This window comes from Equus quagga, chromosome 7 (genome assembly GCF_021613505.1).
Source record: "Equus quagga isolate Etosha38 chromosome 7, UCLA_HA_Equagga_1.0, whole genome shotgun sequence".
In the NCBI taxonomy this organism is placed as follows: Eukaryota; Metazoa; Chordata; class Mammalia; order Perissodactyla; family Equidae; genus Equus; species Equus quagga.
This window is the reverse complement of record NC_060273.1, coordinates 132,221,085-132,239,168: the sequence shown is the minus strand read 5'-3', so window position 1 is coordinate 132,239,168 and position 18,084 is coordinate 132,221,085. Positions and strand designations below refer to the sequence as shown.

The 18,084-nt window shown below is 39.8% G+C and overlaps 1 protein-coding gene across 17 annotated transcripts in view; it reads left to right on the top strand.

Annotated features, from left to right (window-relative positions):
* Nucleotides 1-18,084, top strand: part of ARHGEF28 (Rho guanine nucleotide exchange factor 28) — a 272,749-nt gene that overhangs the window by 248,828 nt on the left and 5,837 nt on the right. For 13 of the 17 annotated variants that reach the window (XM_046665596.1, XM_046665599.1, XM_046665597.1 and 10 more), the window contains one exon: nucleotides 95-148. The exons of 3 other annotated variants lie outside the window; for them this stretch is intronic. In XM_046665596.1, coding sequence (XP_046521552.1) covers nucleotides 95-148 — 54 coding nt within the window. Of the gene's footprint in view, nucleotides 1-94; nucleotides 149-1,179; nucleotides 1,309-18,084 lie in introns of all 17 variants that reach the window. One more of the 17 variants, XM_046665603.1, reaches the window with a different exon arrangement.

Here is an 18,084-nt window from a genome sequence, read left to right as displayed (position 1 = left end):
CTCGTGACTATTGTTTTCTCCTGGCTTTAGAATTCTAGAACTATTTATTCAATGCATGTATTAGTTTATAATTGCCTTTTTCATTAATCCACAGAGAAAACACTTGATGGTGTGAAAATTAGTCTGAAATCTTCGTCTCCCTTTTCAGGTATATTTTTATCTGGACCTCAATATTTACAGGTTACAAAAAAAGTTCCTCTTCACTATGTTAAAGCATCATGGCTTCACCACGCATTTGATACAATTTAAATCGAGTCAAATTTTACGTGTTAGTCATGTAGATATTGGAAAAAAAATAATAACTTTATTAAGTTTGGATTCCAAAAAAGTGTTCCCCTTTACTATATACTAGAATGTGATGCTCTTCAAAATATTTTCAAAATTCAAAGCATTATATTGAGAATATTTCATCTTGGCAATGTTTTTTTTTTTTTAAAAAAAAATACAGCTGTGTGAAACTTTCAATGACATGTTTTTTACATATGGAAAGAAAATAGAAAAATTTCAAATAAAAAGCCATGCTGCAGTTAGTATTTAAGTAACAGTCTTTAAGAAGTGAGTATATGGGCCTGGCCTGGTGGTGTAGTGGTTGAGTTCGTGTGCTCTGCTTCAGACGCCTGGAGTTCACAGGTTCAGAATTTGGGTGCAGACCTGCACACCACTCATCAAGCCACACTGTGGCAGCGTCCCATATACAAAACAGAGGAAGACTGGCACAGATGTAAGCTCAGGGACAATCTTCCTCAAGCAAAAAGAGGAAGATTGGTGACACGTTAGCTCAGGGCCAATCCTCCTCAGCAAAAAAAAAAAATAAAAAAAAAATAATAATTTCTAATGTTTTAAAAATATTCCATAATTCAGAAATGGGCTTTTTATTTGTGTGATCTGTATGGAAAGATGTTTTGCCAAAGACCTTGAGGCAATTTCTCATAAAACCGAAACTGGCTTTATACACTATAAACTTCAAAGACAAAGGTGTATTTTTGAAAAGGGGGATGTACCCGTTTACTAGGGCTGCTGTAATTAAGTGCCACAGGCTGGATGACTTAAACCCCAGGGATGCATTTCCTTGCGGTTCCGGAGGCTGGACGTCCCACTTTGCGGGGTGGGCAGAGTTGGTTTTTCTGAGGCCTCTGTCCCAGGCTTCTAGAGCAGCGCCTTCTCCCTGTGTCTTCACAGGGTCTTCCCCGTGCATGCTGTGTCCTAAGGTCATCCTCTCACGGGACACCAGTCCTGCTGGGTTGGAGCCCACCTCATGACCTCACCTAATTACCTCTTTGAAGGCTCTCTCTTCAAATGCATTTTGAGGTAATGGGGGTTGGGCCTTCAATATATGAATTGGGGGGTTGGGCGGGGGACATAATTCAGCCCTTAACACAGGATGAAATGGTTATTTTTCTCATTGTAATATTTGTAGGTGTCATGAAAGCTTTAATTTTTTTTAAATGCACCAAAGTTGAGCTATCTTTTAACTACATTGTGAGCTTTTTGAACTTGGTTAGTGAATGGAACTTTGTCAAAAAAAATTTCGTAACAGTAAAATTGTGATAAATATCTGTATATACTTATGGGTATAGACATCTGTGATCAAGCGTTTGTTAACACCTAGAAATTAGGCAAGAAATCATTGAGTCTGTAGATTCATTAGAATGGCCGTATTTCTAAGACTAGGCCTTAAGTAAGGAGCTTTGGGAATTCTGAGCTCTCTGTGCTTGGGAGGGTGTCAGATGCCTTTATTTTGGATTGCTAAATGGAACCAAAGCTGAAGGATTGACGAGATTCGTTATAATAGAAACTATTCTCCAGAGGTATCTGTGGGCGTTTGAAGAGGTCAAAATTGGGAAATCGTTGGGCAACGCTTTATCTTTCTTCTAGAATCTTGACTATCACTTTGGGTAACATTTTAAAGAAAACCATAATATTGCTTAATTTTAATCTTTCTCACTGACAAATGTAGCTGATTGACTGTAGCCTTCTGCAGATTTTGTACCAGGAGAGGGAAACGTGCCATTTGCCTGTAGACACTGGTGAGCCACGAGTGCTGGCTGCCAACACCCTGACTGCGTGGTCCTCCAGGGGCTGGTTGGCTGTGTGAGCCAACTGGGCCAGGGCCATCCCGCCTCCGTGAAGGGAGTCCAGGAGAGCAGAACCAGCGGGTGGGTGGATTCAGAGGCAGCCAGCCCGCCAGCCCGCCATGGGACTGCCTATCTGTCCCCACCCTGGGTTCCAGTTTGGTTTGGACAACCTGCTGAAGTTTGAGTCTAGTCAGTATGAATGGTTCCAGAGGTTAGGCATGGCCAAGGGTCGTCCTTAGCTTAACACATGAAAAAAACATGTACATACGTGTACCTACACACATATGTGTAGTCCACGGGCCGCATGTTTGACCTTTAGTAGAGTGTGGCTTTATTCTTGAGGCAATAAAGAGTTTGGAAGGGAGATTTGTAACCTTTTATGTACCAGACATACGGGACGGATAAGGCGTGCTCCTATCATCTCAATGACTCGAAGGACAACAATTCAAAACTGGAGAGGGAAGCATCTCCTTCACCCCGGTGCCCAGCCAAGCACGGAGATCCCATTGTATGGCTTGCTTAAACTGCGCAGTGCTCAGCTGAGGACTGCTGTCTCAGCTTTGCCTGGGAAGAACACGACCATCGGGTTCAGTGGGTGGCAAACTTTTCCTTAAAGGGTCCATATAGTGAATATTTTAGTCTCTTTGGGCCATCAGGTCTTTGTCACATAGCCAGCTCTGCCGCGGTAGCTCAAAAGCAGCCATGGACAATGTGTGAAGAATGAGATTAGTTGTGCTCCAGTAAAACTTTATCAAAAACAGACGATCTACTTTCTTTTTTTTCTCTGCTCAAATTGAGGAGGTTATAGTCCTCCTGGTTTGAAAATTTCATCCCAATTAATTCCCCTTTGTGAATTAATAGTGTAATAATTATATGGCGCTTCATGCCATTCAGAAACCCATTTGAATTCACTCATTTGTTCTTTGTGACAATCTTGTGAGACAACGGTTACTGTCTCTGTTTTTCAAGTAAGGCAAGTTTTCTCTTTTACTTTTCATTCAGTCTCGGTGAAAAAATGAATTTAGAAAGATGTAGTCAAATGTACTGGATGGACTTTAAGGCCAATGGCTTAAAACTTGGAGAGATTTTTCCCCTGAATCCTGTGATGATGTTGGGGAGGACCACCCTCTAATATGAAGCTGATGAGAAGTAGGACGCCAGGGGTGGCATTGGTTGCTAGAACCACGGTTACTGTGGCTGGCTGTGCAGAAGGGTTTCCTGGAGGATGCAATGGAAGTGTGAGTTCCTCCAGTCAGAGATTCCGATTCGGCAGGGCTGGGCCAAGTTGCGGATCTAACGTTCCCCTTAGGTGATCCCAAAGCAGCTAGCCTGAGCCCTGTCCCCACACAGGCGCCAACCTGGCGGGCTGGGCTCGCTGTTGGAGAATCGCAGCTCTGACGCTGCCACGGGCTCCCATAGCTGCGTGATTCCTAAGCCTTAATTCCCCATCTCTACAAAAAGGAAGAAAGTGTTACCAGAACTATAAAAAAAAAAAACAACAAAAAATGCCTAGAATGTTCCTGGGATCCAATGAACATCAGCTTTCTTCCAACCTTCTGGAAATAATTCATTCTAAGGGTGATTCAGGAGTGGCCTGCTGATAAAAATGAAAAGTGTCAGTAGAACCGAGATGTTTTAGGACATAAAGGGTGACTGCCTCCTGTGTTGGGCTAAGAGGGGGCGTCTGTCATTAGTCTATCGCAGAACTGCCCTCAGAAGGAAGTCCTGAGAGCAGAGCATCTTGCTTCCCCTCGTTCCTCGTATGAAGGAAGAAGTTAGATCAGTCAACCGTGTTTTCAGAAGCAAGAAATTCTTAACAAGACTGAACATCTCAATTTGGGATGTAGTGCTCCTGTATCTACAGCCCATCTAACCTTCATTGGGTGTATCACATAAGTACGTCCCCGGGAAAACTTCTAGTCGTACTTGGGTTCCCTGCATAAGCTTTCCTACCAGAAGGAAAAGGTTGAGAAGAGCCAACAGGAGTATTGCAGTTTAAACCATTTCCCACTTTTAACTTAAAAATTGTGTTCTGGTTTATGACCTTCATCTCTTTTTGAGTTAGGTTATCCTGAATCAATTTTTCCTTGTTAGTCCTGGATAAGCTGATAAAAATCAAGGTTCAGAATCACAGGACATGCTTCTCATGAGCACTTATCATAACTTGAATTAATTACATGTGTAATAATTTGTCACGTCCGTCTGCCCCATTGTAGAATAAGCTTCGTGGGAGTGGAGAACTATGTGTGTCTCCTTTGTTAATTGCTCTATCACAAGCACCAAACTCAGTGATTGGCATACAATGAATATTTGATAGTTATTGATGACTCATGTCAAAACTTTTGTAAGACGAGCGAGTGTTTGATGGCCCTCTTAAAATGTCAGGGTAACTCCCGGGTGGTTTGCCCTTCATACCTTACTGGATTCTAGGTAGCAGACTTTGACAATTACCAACTTTTCTTCCTCATTAATATTGAAATAAATTTGTTTACTAATATACAGTCCTAGTCATCAGTTTGACAGGGGTCCTCTTTGTACATCTCTAGACGTTATCTTTCTATGAGTTGCCGTTCCGTGTAGAACATTGTACGTACAGCCCCATATGTCCACGGATAGCAAATGAAAACAGAAAAAGTTACAATGTGTTCTCCAGAAAAAGCTGTAACTTATTCTAAACAAGTAGAAATGAATCGATCACTATAATTTTAGGAAGATGGCACATAAACAACTTAGCATTTAATTGTTTTATCAGTAACAATCAACCTATCTGTTCACTGGAGTATTTCTCTTTTAACCATAAAGTAGCTCGAACACCAGTGAATTAAACATGGGTAGCGAGCTCAACATCAATGAAACACTTTCTCAAACCCTTTTTCTTCTGCTAAATCCTATTTAACAGTCCAGTGTATCTCCCCAGGGAAAATGATTAGTATTTGTTTAGTTAAATTCACTCCTAGAACGTGAACCAATTTTCCTGGCACGGCCTTCTACTTCTACTTGTCTACTTAAAATATTGCTTGAAAGATCACATATTTATCATACCAATCTTAAAATTAAGTGTGGTGGCATCTTAAGAAATATATCCTTTTGCTTTTTTACCCCAGACTGACTGACTGACTGACTGACTGAGGCACCTATGCGTTCTCTGCTGGTCAATTCACAGACACAGCTGCCCAGGGGGAGAAGGCTTGTCTGGTTGTTCTGCTCAGACTTCTGCTCAGATAATAAATAAGCCTGGGCCTGAGTTTTGATCTGTGGAGATGTTAATTTGCCGTGATAAATGGCTGTTGACTTTCCTTGAATAAGGGGCCGGCGTATCCATTCTCTTTCTGGGTGAGATATTAATTCAATTTAATTCGAAATGTTAATGCTTGGTTTGAACATCTACCTAAGGAAAAATGCGGTCATAGAAAGGTTCCAGTTATGCAGGATAGGACTCTGAACCCTTTGCTGAACAATTTCACAGTGAGACTGTGCAAAATTTAATTCTTTTCATGGTGACTCTTTTCCATAGCTCTCTTTGTGCAAATTTCATTACACTACAGCTTTTTCTTCCTAAAACATGACATGCTGGATGTTTGGATTAAATAGAGAATATTTGGACCATCTTCCAGAAATCCAGGAGACTCTGCTTCTCCGGTGAATTGAGGCCATTTTGTAAGGAATGATGCTCTAAGAAACATTTACAAGAAGAACATTGGCCAAGTTTTAATTTTATTTAATGACCTGCTTCCTACCCGTGATGCTAGCACCCTATGCAGTGATTTGCAATCAATCATACAGAATGTTGTAACCCTGCAAGAAGGGCATCGCACTCTGAGTCTCAGAAATCCAACAGAACCAAAAACTGGAATCGTGCTCTCAAAGACCGCTTCATGCGAAACCCCAGATGAGGAGGTGATTTTAATGATCTGTTGTCCAAGGTGTCCTCGGAAGCCTTAGCACTTTCTTGTAGATTCTGAGTTTGAAGTTCCCATTTCTCAAAGACTGTTTGGCCCTTTACTGGGCTGTCAGTATAGGAGTCTGTGTTAGCCTCATTCGGTTTAGATGCTGGTCATTCTTGATTCTTATGGATTGCTGAAAGAAGGGCATGGTTTTGGGTTTTTTCCGTGAATTCAGGATAGTCATGCTCAACTGCAGCAGGCCATATTTTTGGAAGTCTTTGTAGGAATGACTCAGAAAAAGGCAAGTTTCCATCCTGGGAATACACTGACATTTGCTGGAGTCAGATGGCAGAAGATGGGATGGTGTGATATTAGAAATCAAAGAGACTTCACATACTTGGCTTTGCCAAAAGCTTCTGGAATCTGTGTGTTCAGGATCTTAGGCTTCTATTCTTGTCATTTCAGATGGAGTTAACTGTTTGGCTGTGGCGGATTTTTTTTTTTCTTATTTTAACATAGTAAATATGGAGCTATTAAATATTCTAAAAATTATATAAGCCTAAACTCTTGGATGTATGTATATTGTGTTGTCTTCACTTGCTTCCATATGGTTCTGTTTTGGGGATGTTCTCATAACAAGAATGTGGAAGCTTAATGTATATTCCATCTGATTAAATTGAACCCTCTTTTAAGAAACTGAAGGTTTTCAAAGTTGTGTTACTTGTAATGAGTAGGTTAAACTGACTTTTGATGAATTTATTCCCACCAGAGTTGTGCTATTTTTGATTACTTGTTAATTTATCCAGGTTGGCATGATAGATTATACACGAGTAGAGCTCATCCTGTATTTTTAGATGCTTGGTGCTTCTGTACAGCATGAGCTCTGAAATACACTCATAAAGTTTTGCACATGCAAACTACTTCTCCTTGGCACATAGATGGGAGAGAGAGGCATAATGAACATTTTAGCCAAAATGTGATGGTCTGTTAGTTGGCGTGTAGTAATGAGGCCGTATTTTGCTTTGGGGTTCCAGTGTGAGAAAGTGCAGTTGCACACTGATGTCTCCCCGGGGACCATGGACTGGAACCACATTCTCCTGGAAAGGAGAACGCAGCAATATCACAAGAGTTGGGGGGGCTGTTTAGTTTTCCTTTAGGGTCCTCCACTCAACTACCTACATAGATTTTTAGGAAAATTTTTAGTTATTTTATGCTGAACGAGCAGCCTGAGGTACAGCATTCTGAAACATCAGATACTAAACTCATCTTTTATGAGCTGTCTCTGCTCTGAGAGGCCTCAGTGAATATGGGGAAGAAGCATGAATCTGAACTGCGTGAGCCTGAGAGCAAAGAAAGTACTTGGAAAACTTACATTCAAATGATTCTACTCGAAGAAGTTACCATTGCTCCTGGTAAGAATACGGAAGGATTTTTGCAAATGCTGCTACCAGTAAATTAAAGTATTTCCTCTTTATATTTATCAGATAAGAGACATAGATATATTGATGTATAGACATGGCAGGTATGTTTGTCAGATTCAGTCTCTTGCCTACTGCTAAAGATATTCGGATTTATACCCACCCACTCACATATGGACACAATTAAATTCTTATTTTTATAAATCAAGGTAGGCTTAAAGGTAAAATATTTATTTGCTCAAACAAATTTATAGGACTTCTACAAACTTATAGTACTTCTATAAATATATAGTAGTTCTATAAATTTATAATACTTCTGCTGATGGTTATTAGCGATGATTTGCAGTTTTTCTAGAGATGATGATTTTCAGGTTTTTTAGAGAGACCTTTGGCAAACTTGAGAATGTGTATGGTTCAGAAAAATTCCAGAAAATGTGTTTCACGAAGAGGTTGATTGAATGACCACCCCTGACCCAGAAAAACCACTAGGGTTGAAACCTGCTTGGCAGTGTCATTTTTTGGCCAGAATGACCAAGACCAGAAGAGTTCCCATGAGGAGAGTAGGTGACGTGATAGTTCCCTGTCATTCAAAGGTGGGCAGATAAAGAATCCACCTTCTCCCGCCTCCTAAACCAAGTTTCAGCAGAAATGGACTAGAAACATCCTTTACGTTCACATGATGAACTTTACGTGAATTTATTAGTGCTTCACTTTAAAGTGAGGGATTTGAATGAATGAACAAATGAACAGACGAACAAGTGAATGTGTAAGGAATGCACTTGGTTAATATTGAACAATAGAGCAGGCCGACGGCATAGTGGTTAAGATAGAAGGCTTGGAAATGACGCCTGGGTCGTATCCAGCACTGTCATCTACCTGTGAAATTTTAAGCAAGTGTTTACACTTGGTGTGTCTCAGTTTCCTCGTCTGTAGAATTGGACTTCTGCTAGCGTGCACTCCATAGGTAATAGGAGGATTATATAAGACAAAACACAAAATGCATGGAGCTGTGGAAGAACTTGGTAGACAGAGTTATGACCGCTGTTATGCCACACCCTGTATAAAGAAAGGGGTAAATCACAGAAGTGGGCATTTCCTCTCTTGAGCCACTGCTTGCAAGATGGCTGCTCTGGTGACCTGAGAGACTTATGTCTCATTGGGGAATCATCTAAGAAGGCACTTCTCAGGGAATGTTCCACAATTCTGCTGGCTGTTATTAGGTGTTACGTGATACAAAGTTCCCATGATCAGATAATAGAGTCATGCGCTACTTAATGATGGGGACAGGTACTGAGAAATACGTTGCTAGGTGATTTCGTCATTGTGCGAACATCATAGCGTGTACATATACGAACCTAGATGGTGTAGCCTGCTACACACCTAGGCTGTATGGACGAATCTTATGGGCCCACCCTTGTACATGCGGTCTGTTGTTGACAGAAACTGCCTCGTGTGGCACATGACTGTATTGGGAAATGCTAGTTTCAGGACTACAGAACTTTTTCAGAACTTATTGTGCTCACATGTACTGTGAATCTCCAGAAGGGGCGCTTCCCAAACCTACTTAACCACAACCTCCTCCTCTCCAGCCCCGCATCTTGCCGGCTACCATTCCTTGAAATACAATGGAAAAAACACTGATGTAAGTGGATGTTGGAATAAATTCATTGCCTGTGGCACACCCTTCGACTACATTTTCCCCCTCGGGAACAGTTGAAATCCAAATGACACATTGCACCACACTGATTGTCTTTTGAAAACCAAATCCAACGTGATGAATTTAAGATAGAACTTTGTTTAGCCCCCGGGTCAGCATTTGGGCCTGTGGATAAGGGTTCGTGTCCAGTCCTCTTAAGGCCTTTGTGGGTCAGCTTTCTTGGGATCAGTCAAATGTGCCATGTGCTGAAAAGTCAGTCATCCCTGATGAAGTGCAGGAGGAATGTGCTTCGGCCTGGAGGCCTGATCTGGCCACCTCTAATCTCTCATCCTGCTCTGTTCTTTCTCACCCTGTTGTCCAGCCCTGTGAGGTTCTCTCAGTTGTGCAAGAGGCCAGGCCCCCTGCCCCCCACCCCTTTGTACATCTATTTCCTCTGTGGGGAATGTCTTCTCCTCCACCCTTTATTCCCAACTGGTCAACTCTTACCCATCTTTCTAGACTTAGCTCCAGGGTCACTTTCTTCCAGACAGCCTAGCCAGAGCCTCTCAGTCTCAGCTAAGAGCCTCTCCTGTGTGATCCTATAGTGTCCTGTGGACCCTTTTATTACTTTTCACCATATTTGTCATTTGTTTTCCCTTTAGCCTCTAAGATGCTTTATATAGTTTCCTTTATTTATTGAGATATAATTTATGTACAGTGAAGTGCTCAGATATTAACTCTGTTATTCAATCAGTTTTATGGAAAGAATACCAAGGCACAGACTATTTCCATCACTCCAGAAAGCTCCCTTATACCCCTTTGCAGCCAATCCCCCTGCCAAATGCAACTACTCATCTGCTTTCCATGACCACAGGCGAATTTTGCTTATTCTAGAATGGAATGGAGTCAGACACCACACACCTTTTTGTGTTGGTCTTTTTTCACTCAGCATATTATTTTTGAGAGGCATCCATAGTCTTGCATGAATCCATCGTTTTTCCCTTTTATTACTGAGTAGTCTTGCATTGATGAATGTACCAGGGACTTATCCGTTCTTTTGTTGATGGACACCTGGCTTATTTCTAGTTTTTGGCTATCATGAATAAAGCTGCTGTGAACATTTTTGTACAGGCTTTCTATGAATTATGACTTCATTTCTCTTGGATAAATACCTAGGAATAGAATTGCTCCTAGAATAGGTCCTATTTAACTTTTAGGAAATTGAAACAGTTTTCAAATGATTGTGTAGACTATAAACTTCCTGGGTGCTGGGAGGGGATCTTGTCCAGCTTGGTTTCCCTTGTGTCTGGCCCAGGGATGGGCGCACACTTGGTACTCGTGCTTATGGGTGAATGATGGATAAGAAGCTCAAACCGGTTGTCATCCTGACTCGCCCTCTACTAACTGACAAAATATGAATGCTTTGTCCCTCAAAGGGACAGAACCTTATTTGGCTAAATGTGGGCTCATGCCAGGCAGACATAAAAACTGGAAGACAGCTCCCTTCTCACCCTGCTCCGGGAACTGCCTCTCTTGTTTCAGGGTGGCAATATGTATGGTGAAGCCAAGCATGGAGATTGATACAGGATCCTAGAGAGGTCCTGATCACCGCAGGCCGCCAAGCTTATGCCTAAAGTTAGAACTCCCAACACTTGCATTCAAGACCCTCCACAACCTACTCTTCCAGCACAATCCCCCCTCCTTGATTCACCTGCGCAAACTCCTATCTCAGCCCAATTTGACGACTCTCCTTCCTTACAACATCTAGCATTTTCTCCCCTTTGCAGGAATGGCAAACTCCCCCTGGAATACCTCTGCATGAGGCCGTCTCTTCTTGCCGACTTCTCTAATTGTACAATCTCTAAAAATATTTGTTTAACTTTCAGAAGTATAGTACAGTAATTTTTGCTCTAACAAACATAAATGTGAAAAGAATGCCAAAGGGGCGAAATCTGCATTGAACAAAACATATTTTCTATGTATTATGTTGTATGTTAAAAATTATAGTCATTTTTGAGCAGCATAAACCCCAGGCTGCAGCTGGAAAAGGTATTTCTGAGTTTGGTTTCTTGGCAAATGTTACTTCAAACAAATAAGAATTATGAAAATAATGTTTCTCATTTTCAAAAGGAAATAAATTTATGATGCTCTGAAAACCAGACATCCAAAATTTCTCAGAACAGAAAAGGCATGTAAGTTCTTTGATTGACATCTCATAATTTTGTAGTTGATCAAGAGAAAAATACACTCATTTGTAAACCTTTAAAGAATTGGACGCCAATTTTTTTTTTTAAGTCTGGTAATAACATAATTATTAAGAAGTAGGTAGAACTAATTAGCTTGGGTGTGTTTGATCTAATTGCTTGCCTTCTCCTGGTTTAAAGAAAAACACTGGATCTTGTATGCTTAAGAATTTTAATAGCTGCTTTTCCCTCTGCTGAACAAGGAAGGAGTAAATGCAGCGTTAAAATTCCTGGGTTAATTTCCTGCATTATTCACCTGGCGGGGGAGTGAATTCAGTGCTTCTCAGCAAAATGAGAGGCATAACTCCTTCAATGTGGGTAGGGCTGTGCAGAAGGCAGTTTCCAGACAGTCGGCCCTGGTCTCCACATCCTTTTTCAAAGGAATTCAATGCCATGAAAGTACTGCCCTGTCCTTGCAGCTGGAGACCAGCAAGTCCCTGAATTCAGGGCACTCTTCAAAAGTTGTCACTGCTTCTTAACAGAGACTCCAAGATTAGAATATCTTAATTTTTGATTTAAAAATTCAACTTGACGTATTTTTTTGTCTACCTGAATGTATTATGGACAATTTCAATCACGTACAAAAGTAAACAGTGGATTATAAGAACTACTCATGTCCCATTACCCAACTTCAAAAATTTAGGAACTTGTGGCCAGCTCTGTTTCGTCTGGCCTCCCACCCCCACACACCCTGTATTATTTTAAAGCCATTTCTAAAAATCTTGTGTAAACATTTATTGATCTACAACATTTCGGTGTATATCTCTAAAAGATAAGGCTCTCTTCTTTAAACTATTATCACACCAAGGAAAAAGTTAACAAAAATTCCGTGATATCAACATATAGTCAATATTTAAATTTCCAATTGTTTTCGTAAATGTCGTGTGTGTACTTTTTCCACTTCCTTTTTTTGACTCAGGATCCAAATACAGGCCACACATCACACTTGGTTGCTGTATATTTTAGTGCACTTTTAAATATAAACGTTTTAATTATGAAAAATTTCCAACTTACGGAACAGTATAGAAAATACGTATGAGGCGTGCATTTAACAAATGTTAACATTTTGCCATATTTACTTCAGATATCTTTTGCCTTTTTTTTAAAGAAATGGTAAACATGAAGTTCCCACCCCTCTTTTTTCCTATATAGACTTAACTAATATCTTATAATTGGTGTATATCATTTCCACAGTATGTTTTTATGCTATCGCTACATATTTACGTATCCATAAATAGTATATATCTGTTTTTAACACTTAAATAGCCTGCTGCCCATGTATATATGTGGGTATGTCTTTTTGCAGCTTGTTTTTTTCACTCAATGTGCATGTTTATACATGTAGCACAAATAGTTAATTTTAAACTGCTGTATACTATTCTGAATAAACACCAGCGTATTCATTACCCTACTAATGAGCAATTAGGATGTTTTCGATTTTTTTCCTATTACAAATCGTTCTCAGTAAACATCCTTTTATGCATGTCTCCTTGTGCACAGGAATGAGAGTTTAAATTTTAACACCTAGAAGTGGTGGGGATGTCTCAGGTTTTGCTAAGTATCACCGAATTCTCTCTGAAGTTGTAAACTGTGACTCAGCAGAAATACGCTACAGCTCCAGATCCCCCAGCACTTAGTATTGTTCAGCTTCTATATTTTTGCCAAAGTCATGGGTATGAAGTGGTAACTCATTCTTTCAATTTGTACTTTCCTAATTACCAGGGAGACTGTACTTTTTTGTATTTATTAGCTTTTTAGGTTTCCTCTTCTGTGAGTTGCCTATTCGTAAAGGTTCTTTTCTAAAAGCAGAATTTGGAATTTCAGGAGTGTCCCTCTTAATTATGTAGACACCTCAATTCTTTTTGAATGGGAGCTCAAGACATTTTGTACTTTGAGAACTGTGTTTCAGAGAAGTCATATTTACGGTTATATGTGGACACTTTGAGGTTGGAAAAGGACATTTATGAGACTGACCTCTTTCAAGGGGGAGAAAATGCAACTGTATGTGTAGGAGCTACTTAAAATCACATTGTTAGTGACTATTCTGTTCTACTGAGACGTTAGCTGTCTGCCTTATTTTTTCATTTGCTTACTTTTCAACCTACCTCCCACTATGTTTCCTTGCAAAGCTCCCATACCTCTCTCAGTAACGGATCGGTGTTATTTTACACACACCCAACACATCCAATGTCTATCAGCTTCATTTCCTTCCTGGAAATTTCCCTCCCGGGATCCTCTGTCCTGCTGTTCCAGTAAGCCGTGTTGCTCTCCCAACCTGCAATGGAGCTGTCACCTGGGCCTCCTTCACAGCTCCCCTGTCTCGGATCCTACGTCCTCGATCCTGTTCTTTCTCCTTTGTGGCATTTTCCTCTATTTTAGTAGAGCACATCTCCAATGTTTCTGAAGAAAAGGGGTAATAAAAGCAAACTTTTTCCAAATTAGTTGAGATGTCTTTTTCATTTCATTTATTTATTTTTGCTACTTTTACACTTGGTTTTTATAATATATCTGGGCTCTGAATTCTAGATCAAAAGACTTTCTTTCAGAATTTTGAAGGATTCGATTCCTCTACTTCCCAGGGTTGCTGTTGAGAAGTCTGATGCCATTCTGATTCCTAATCCTTTGTTTGTGGCCTGTTCTGGCTTTTTGGAAGCCTTTAGAATTATCTTTTTATCCCATCGTGGATGAACTTTATAATATGCCTCAGTGTCTGGTCTTTTGTTTAAATCATTTTTACTGGTTGTTCATTAAGCTCTTTTAGTCTAGAGACATATTTCCTTCGATTCTGGGAAATTTTGTTTTTCTTTAAAAAAAATTGCTTCTCTTCCATTTTATGCTACTGGAACTATTTCTGGTTATAAGTCAGACCTCTTGGAGCCTCTGATTTTTCTGTTTTTTCTCTTCTATTTCCATTGCTTTGTTTCTGTTCTTTCAGGGAGATTTTCTTGTCCTTGACTTCCTACTATTCCACTGATTTTTTAAAATTCAGCTAGCGTATTTTTAATTTCTAAGCTATTTTCCTTGTTCTCTTATAGTTCCTATTTTATGGAATCTTGTTCTTGTTTTGTGGCTGAAATGTCTTTTAGAAATCTCTTTGAAGGTATTAACTATGGTGTCTGGAAGTTTTCTTCCGCCTCCTGTGTTCCTGGGTTGTGTTCTGTTTGGGGTCAGGTTTGTCTCTGTGTATTTGACTCTCTCTCTCATACTCCATCATGTACCTGCCATTGTAGGTTGCCGTGAGGATCGAATTGGATGTTTGACTCAAGGTCAAATAATGTTAGTGGCTTAAAGAGAGGAGCCCTATAATGTAATTCTGTCCTGACTACATTTTCAGTCTGATTCTGCTGAGAAGACAAGGATTAGACTAAATGAAATTTTAAGGTACTTTGTAAACATAAGAATACCAAATTGATGATTCCCATGACTCTAATTAGAGTAGAAAGAATTTTTGAATCGGGTGTTCATGAATCCATTCATTCATTTGATAGTGTATATTGACATCCTCTGTTAATATGACCTGAAACTTACCTTGATATTGTTGGACTAGATGTACTATTTTTATTTCCTATTTCTTAAGTTTTACTTTTTAGTTTTAAGTAAACTCAGAAGAGAAGAGAATAGGAATCCAAATTCTAAGAGAAAATTACCAATTCATTGCCATGGACAGATACACCCGGGGTATAAAATGAGATCTTTTTTGAACCTTATTTCCCTTAGGAGATGTTAGATTTTCTAGGCAAGAGCAAAGACCATCCCTGGATCTGTGTCATTTTTTGTGGGCAGCTGTAAACTCAGATGAACCTCATCTGTTTTATGGAATAGTCTCAGACAAACTGTGTATCTTTCTAAATAGATATAAACCCATACACGGCACATGCCAATGACTTGTTGTACAGTTGCATTAAAATTGATCTGAACACGCTTGGCATCTGGAAGAGCCCTCTAATTTATTGCCATGGTATTCTGTTTATATCAGATATCTCTATATCTGATATACTATGCTGTTGGAATAAGAACCCTTTATAGTCCAAATATATGGAAGCCTATGGCCTTTAAAAAAAGGTGTCACAGGGGTTGGCCCAGTGGCATAGCGGTTAAGTTCGTGCGCTCCACTTCAGTGGCCTGGGGTTCACTAGTTTGGATCCCGGCTGCTGACCTACACGCTGCTTACCAAGCCATGCTGTGGTGGGCATCCCACATATAAAGTACAGGAACATGGGCATGGATGTTAGCTCAGGGCCAATCTTCCTCAGCAAAACAAAAAAAGTATCCTTGAACATTTCAAACACACCAAAGTAGAGAGAATCACTTAAGGAACTCCCAGCTTTAACGATTACCAACATACAACCAATCTCAGTCCATCAATGCCCTTTTCTCTCTCCTCTCACATTAGGTTATCTTAAATAAATAAGTCCAGGACATCCTATCATTTCATCTAAAAATACTTCAATATCGTTCTCTAAAAGATATGGACTTTTTTTTTTACATCACCATAATATTATTACACCTAAAAAATTAACAATTTTTACTTAAAACCATACTGTCAATACTTGAATTTCTCTGATTGTCTCAGCATTTTTCTTTGGTTTGTTTGAATTGGGATCTGAATAATTTCATACGTGGCATTTGATTTGTATAGCTCTCCAGTCTCTTTTAATGTAAAGTTCCCTTGTCTTTCTTTTTTAAAAAAAACAAATCTTACAACTTGTTGAAAAGACTGGGTGGTTTGTTTGTTGAAAAGATATTTTTTTCCTGCAAAAATTTTCTCTGAAATTTTCTCTATTCTGGATTTTGCTGATTGCGTCCCTATGATGTCATTTAACATATTGTTCTGCTCCTATATTTCCTGTAAACTGGTAGTTTAATAGATGTTTGATGTTTGACTAGATACAGGCTTTATTTTTTGACATGAAAAAATTTTCATAGACAGCGTTGGATATTTTCCTATATTGCATATTTCCTATTGCATCTCATCACAAGGCTTACCATGTCTGCTTCTCTTTTTATGATATTAAGATTGATCCACCCAATACAAAGTTCCCCACAGCTCTTCTCCCAATGATTTTGCAGCCATTGATTATTGCCTGAGTCCACTCTAGACACTATGTACAGGGTTAAGAGTTTCTGAATTTGGAAAACTTCACCTATTTCCAGCTTCCCACCCATGATTTATTCTGGCATCTTGGCCATTTATTGTCTTTCTTAGTCTAGAATAGATTTATCATTGTCTAGTGACCTCTTCCCCAAAGTACGTTACATGGAGCACAGTGCTGCCGAGTCCGCTGTGAGGAAAGTCTCCCTGAGTTTGGGGAGCACTGCACCTTGTCTTTCCCTCAGAGATTTATAACATAGGTGAGCTCGTTGAAGTTCTGTGGTGTCTGTCCACAAAGAAACCTGATTCATCCAGAGTTTAATCAAATTACTTGACCACTGTATTCTTCTGTGACTAATACTTATTAGTATTGTTTAGAGAAACACTTTGAAATGCATCTCAAGGAAGAGGGGAAGGTGGAAGCACTTGCGCCATCCTCGAGTGGGGCTTCTGATGCTAGAGGTCGTGACTCCTTAACCCTGGCTCCCTTCTGGGGAGAAAGGAGAGGGTGAGAGCAAATCAAAGTTCAGACAACAGAGAGAATTGATGCACCCTTCCATGTCTTGTGTTAATATAATCGTATCTTCCCGGTATCAATTCATTCAATTGCTGCGTTTCTTGTCAGTGTTACCTATATAACCAACATAGATTGTTCCAAATATGTTAATTACCGATAGGAAAATAAAGTCCAACTCTAACAGTCACAACTTAAAAAAAAATTGTTTGCTTTCTTACCTTACAAATCCACACATGCACATGTGTTCCACACGTGTGCACACCCCCCTCCCAGAGCACACTTTTGCTTTGTTTCAGGTGCAGTACTGGTACACGAGTGAAGGGAATCATAGCGTCAATTGAGATCGTTGGCTTCAGATATCAGCTCCAAGTTGGTTTTCATACAAGCGGCTCACATCCTGTTTGCGGTTCGCTATGGAAAATGAAGTTGAGCAAAATTAGGGACAGAGACCAATTTTCCTTTGCTCTGAAGATCCCTTGAGCTCTGCACAATAAGTGTTTTCCATTAGAAGGCAAATGCTGTGCATTAATGCTCCTCAGAAAAAATAGTGATTGCCAGTAATGCCATCAGGAAACAATTTTTGAAATGTTTCACAGTGTAAGCGTGAATCGATCATTAAATGGGGAATAAACTTATTTTGTAGACTTGGAACGTTAATGACAAAATGTGTTCGAGGAAGAGTTGTTCTAGGAAAGTGTGAATTTTGGTTTTAGGAACATGCACAAGGGATCTAGTGATAAAAAGTACAAGTCAGAGCACTTCCCTGAGGTAAGAATGGGAGCCAAGGCCCAGAAGACACGAAGCTCTGTTTTGCGAGTGTTCTTGGGAGAACGGAATGGGATGAGCCGCAGAGAAGGCTGAACAAGGGTCAGCAATGATCCCAACAGTAGACTCAACACGGTTTTCGTAGTACGGGGCTGCTGGTGTCTGGCCACTGGGACACCGTTGAGCTAAATCCAGACCTCAAAGGTGGATGTTTTTGATGAAAGTTACACTGGTGCTTTTAAAAAAATTTAAATAAAGCTTTTGTTTAAAAAATATCATGATTTAAAATGCTTTTCTATTCAGAAAATCCAGAAAAAGGCACAGACTACATTAATGAAATATTTTTAAATGATAGACAACATTTTCTGTCTTGTCACAAACCTGTTCTTTATGACAGGTCACTCTTAAGTTTGCTGTTTATAGAAGGGGAGGTCAAGTTCAGATTTTGACCCTA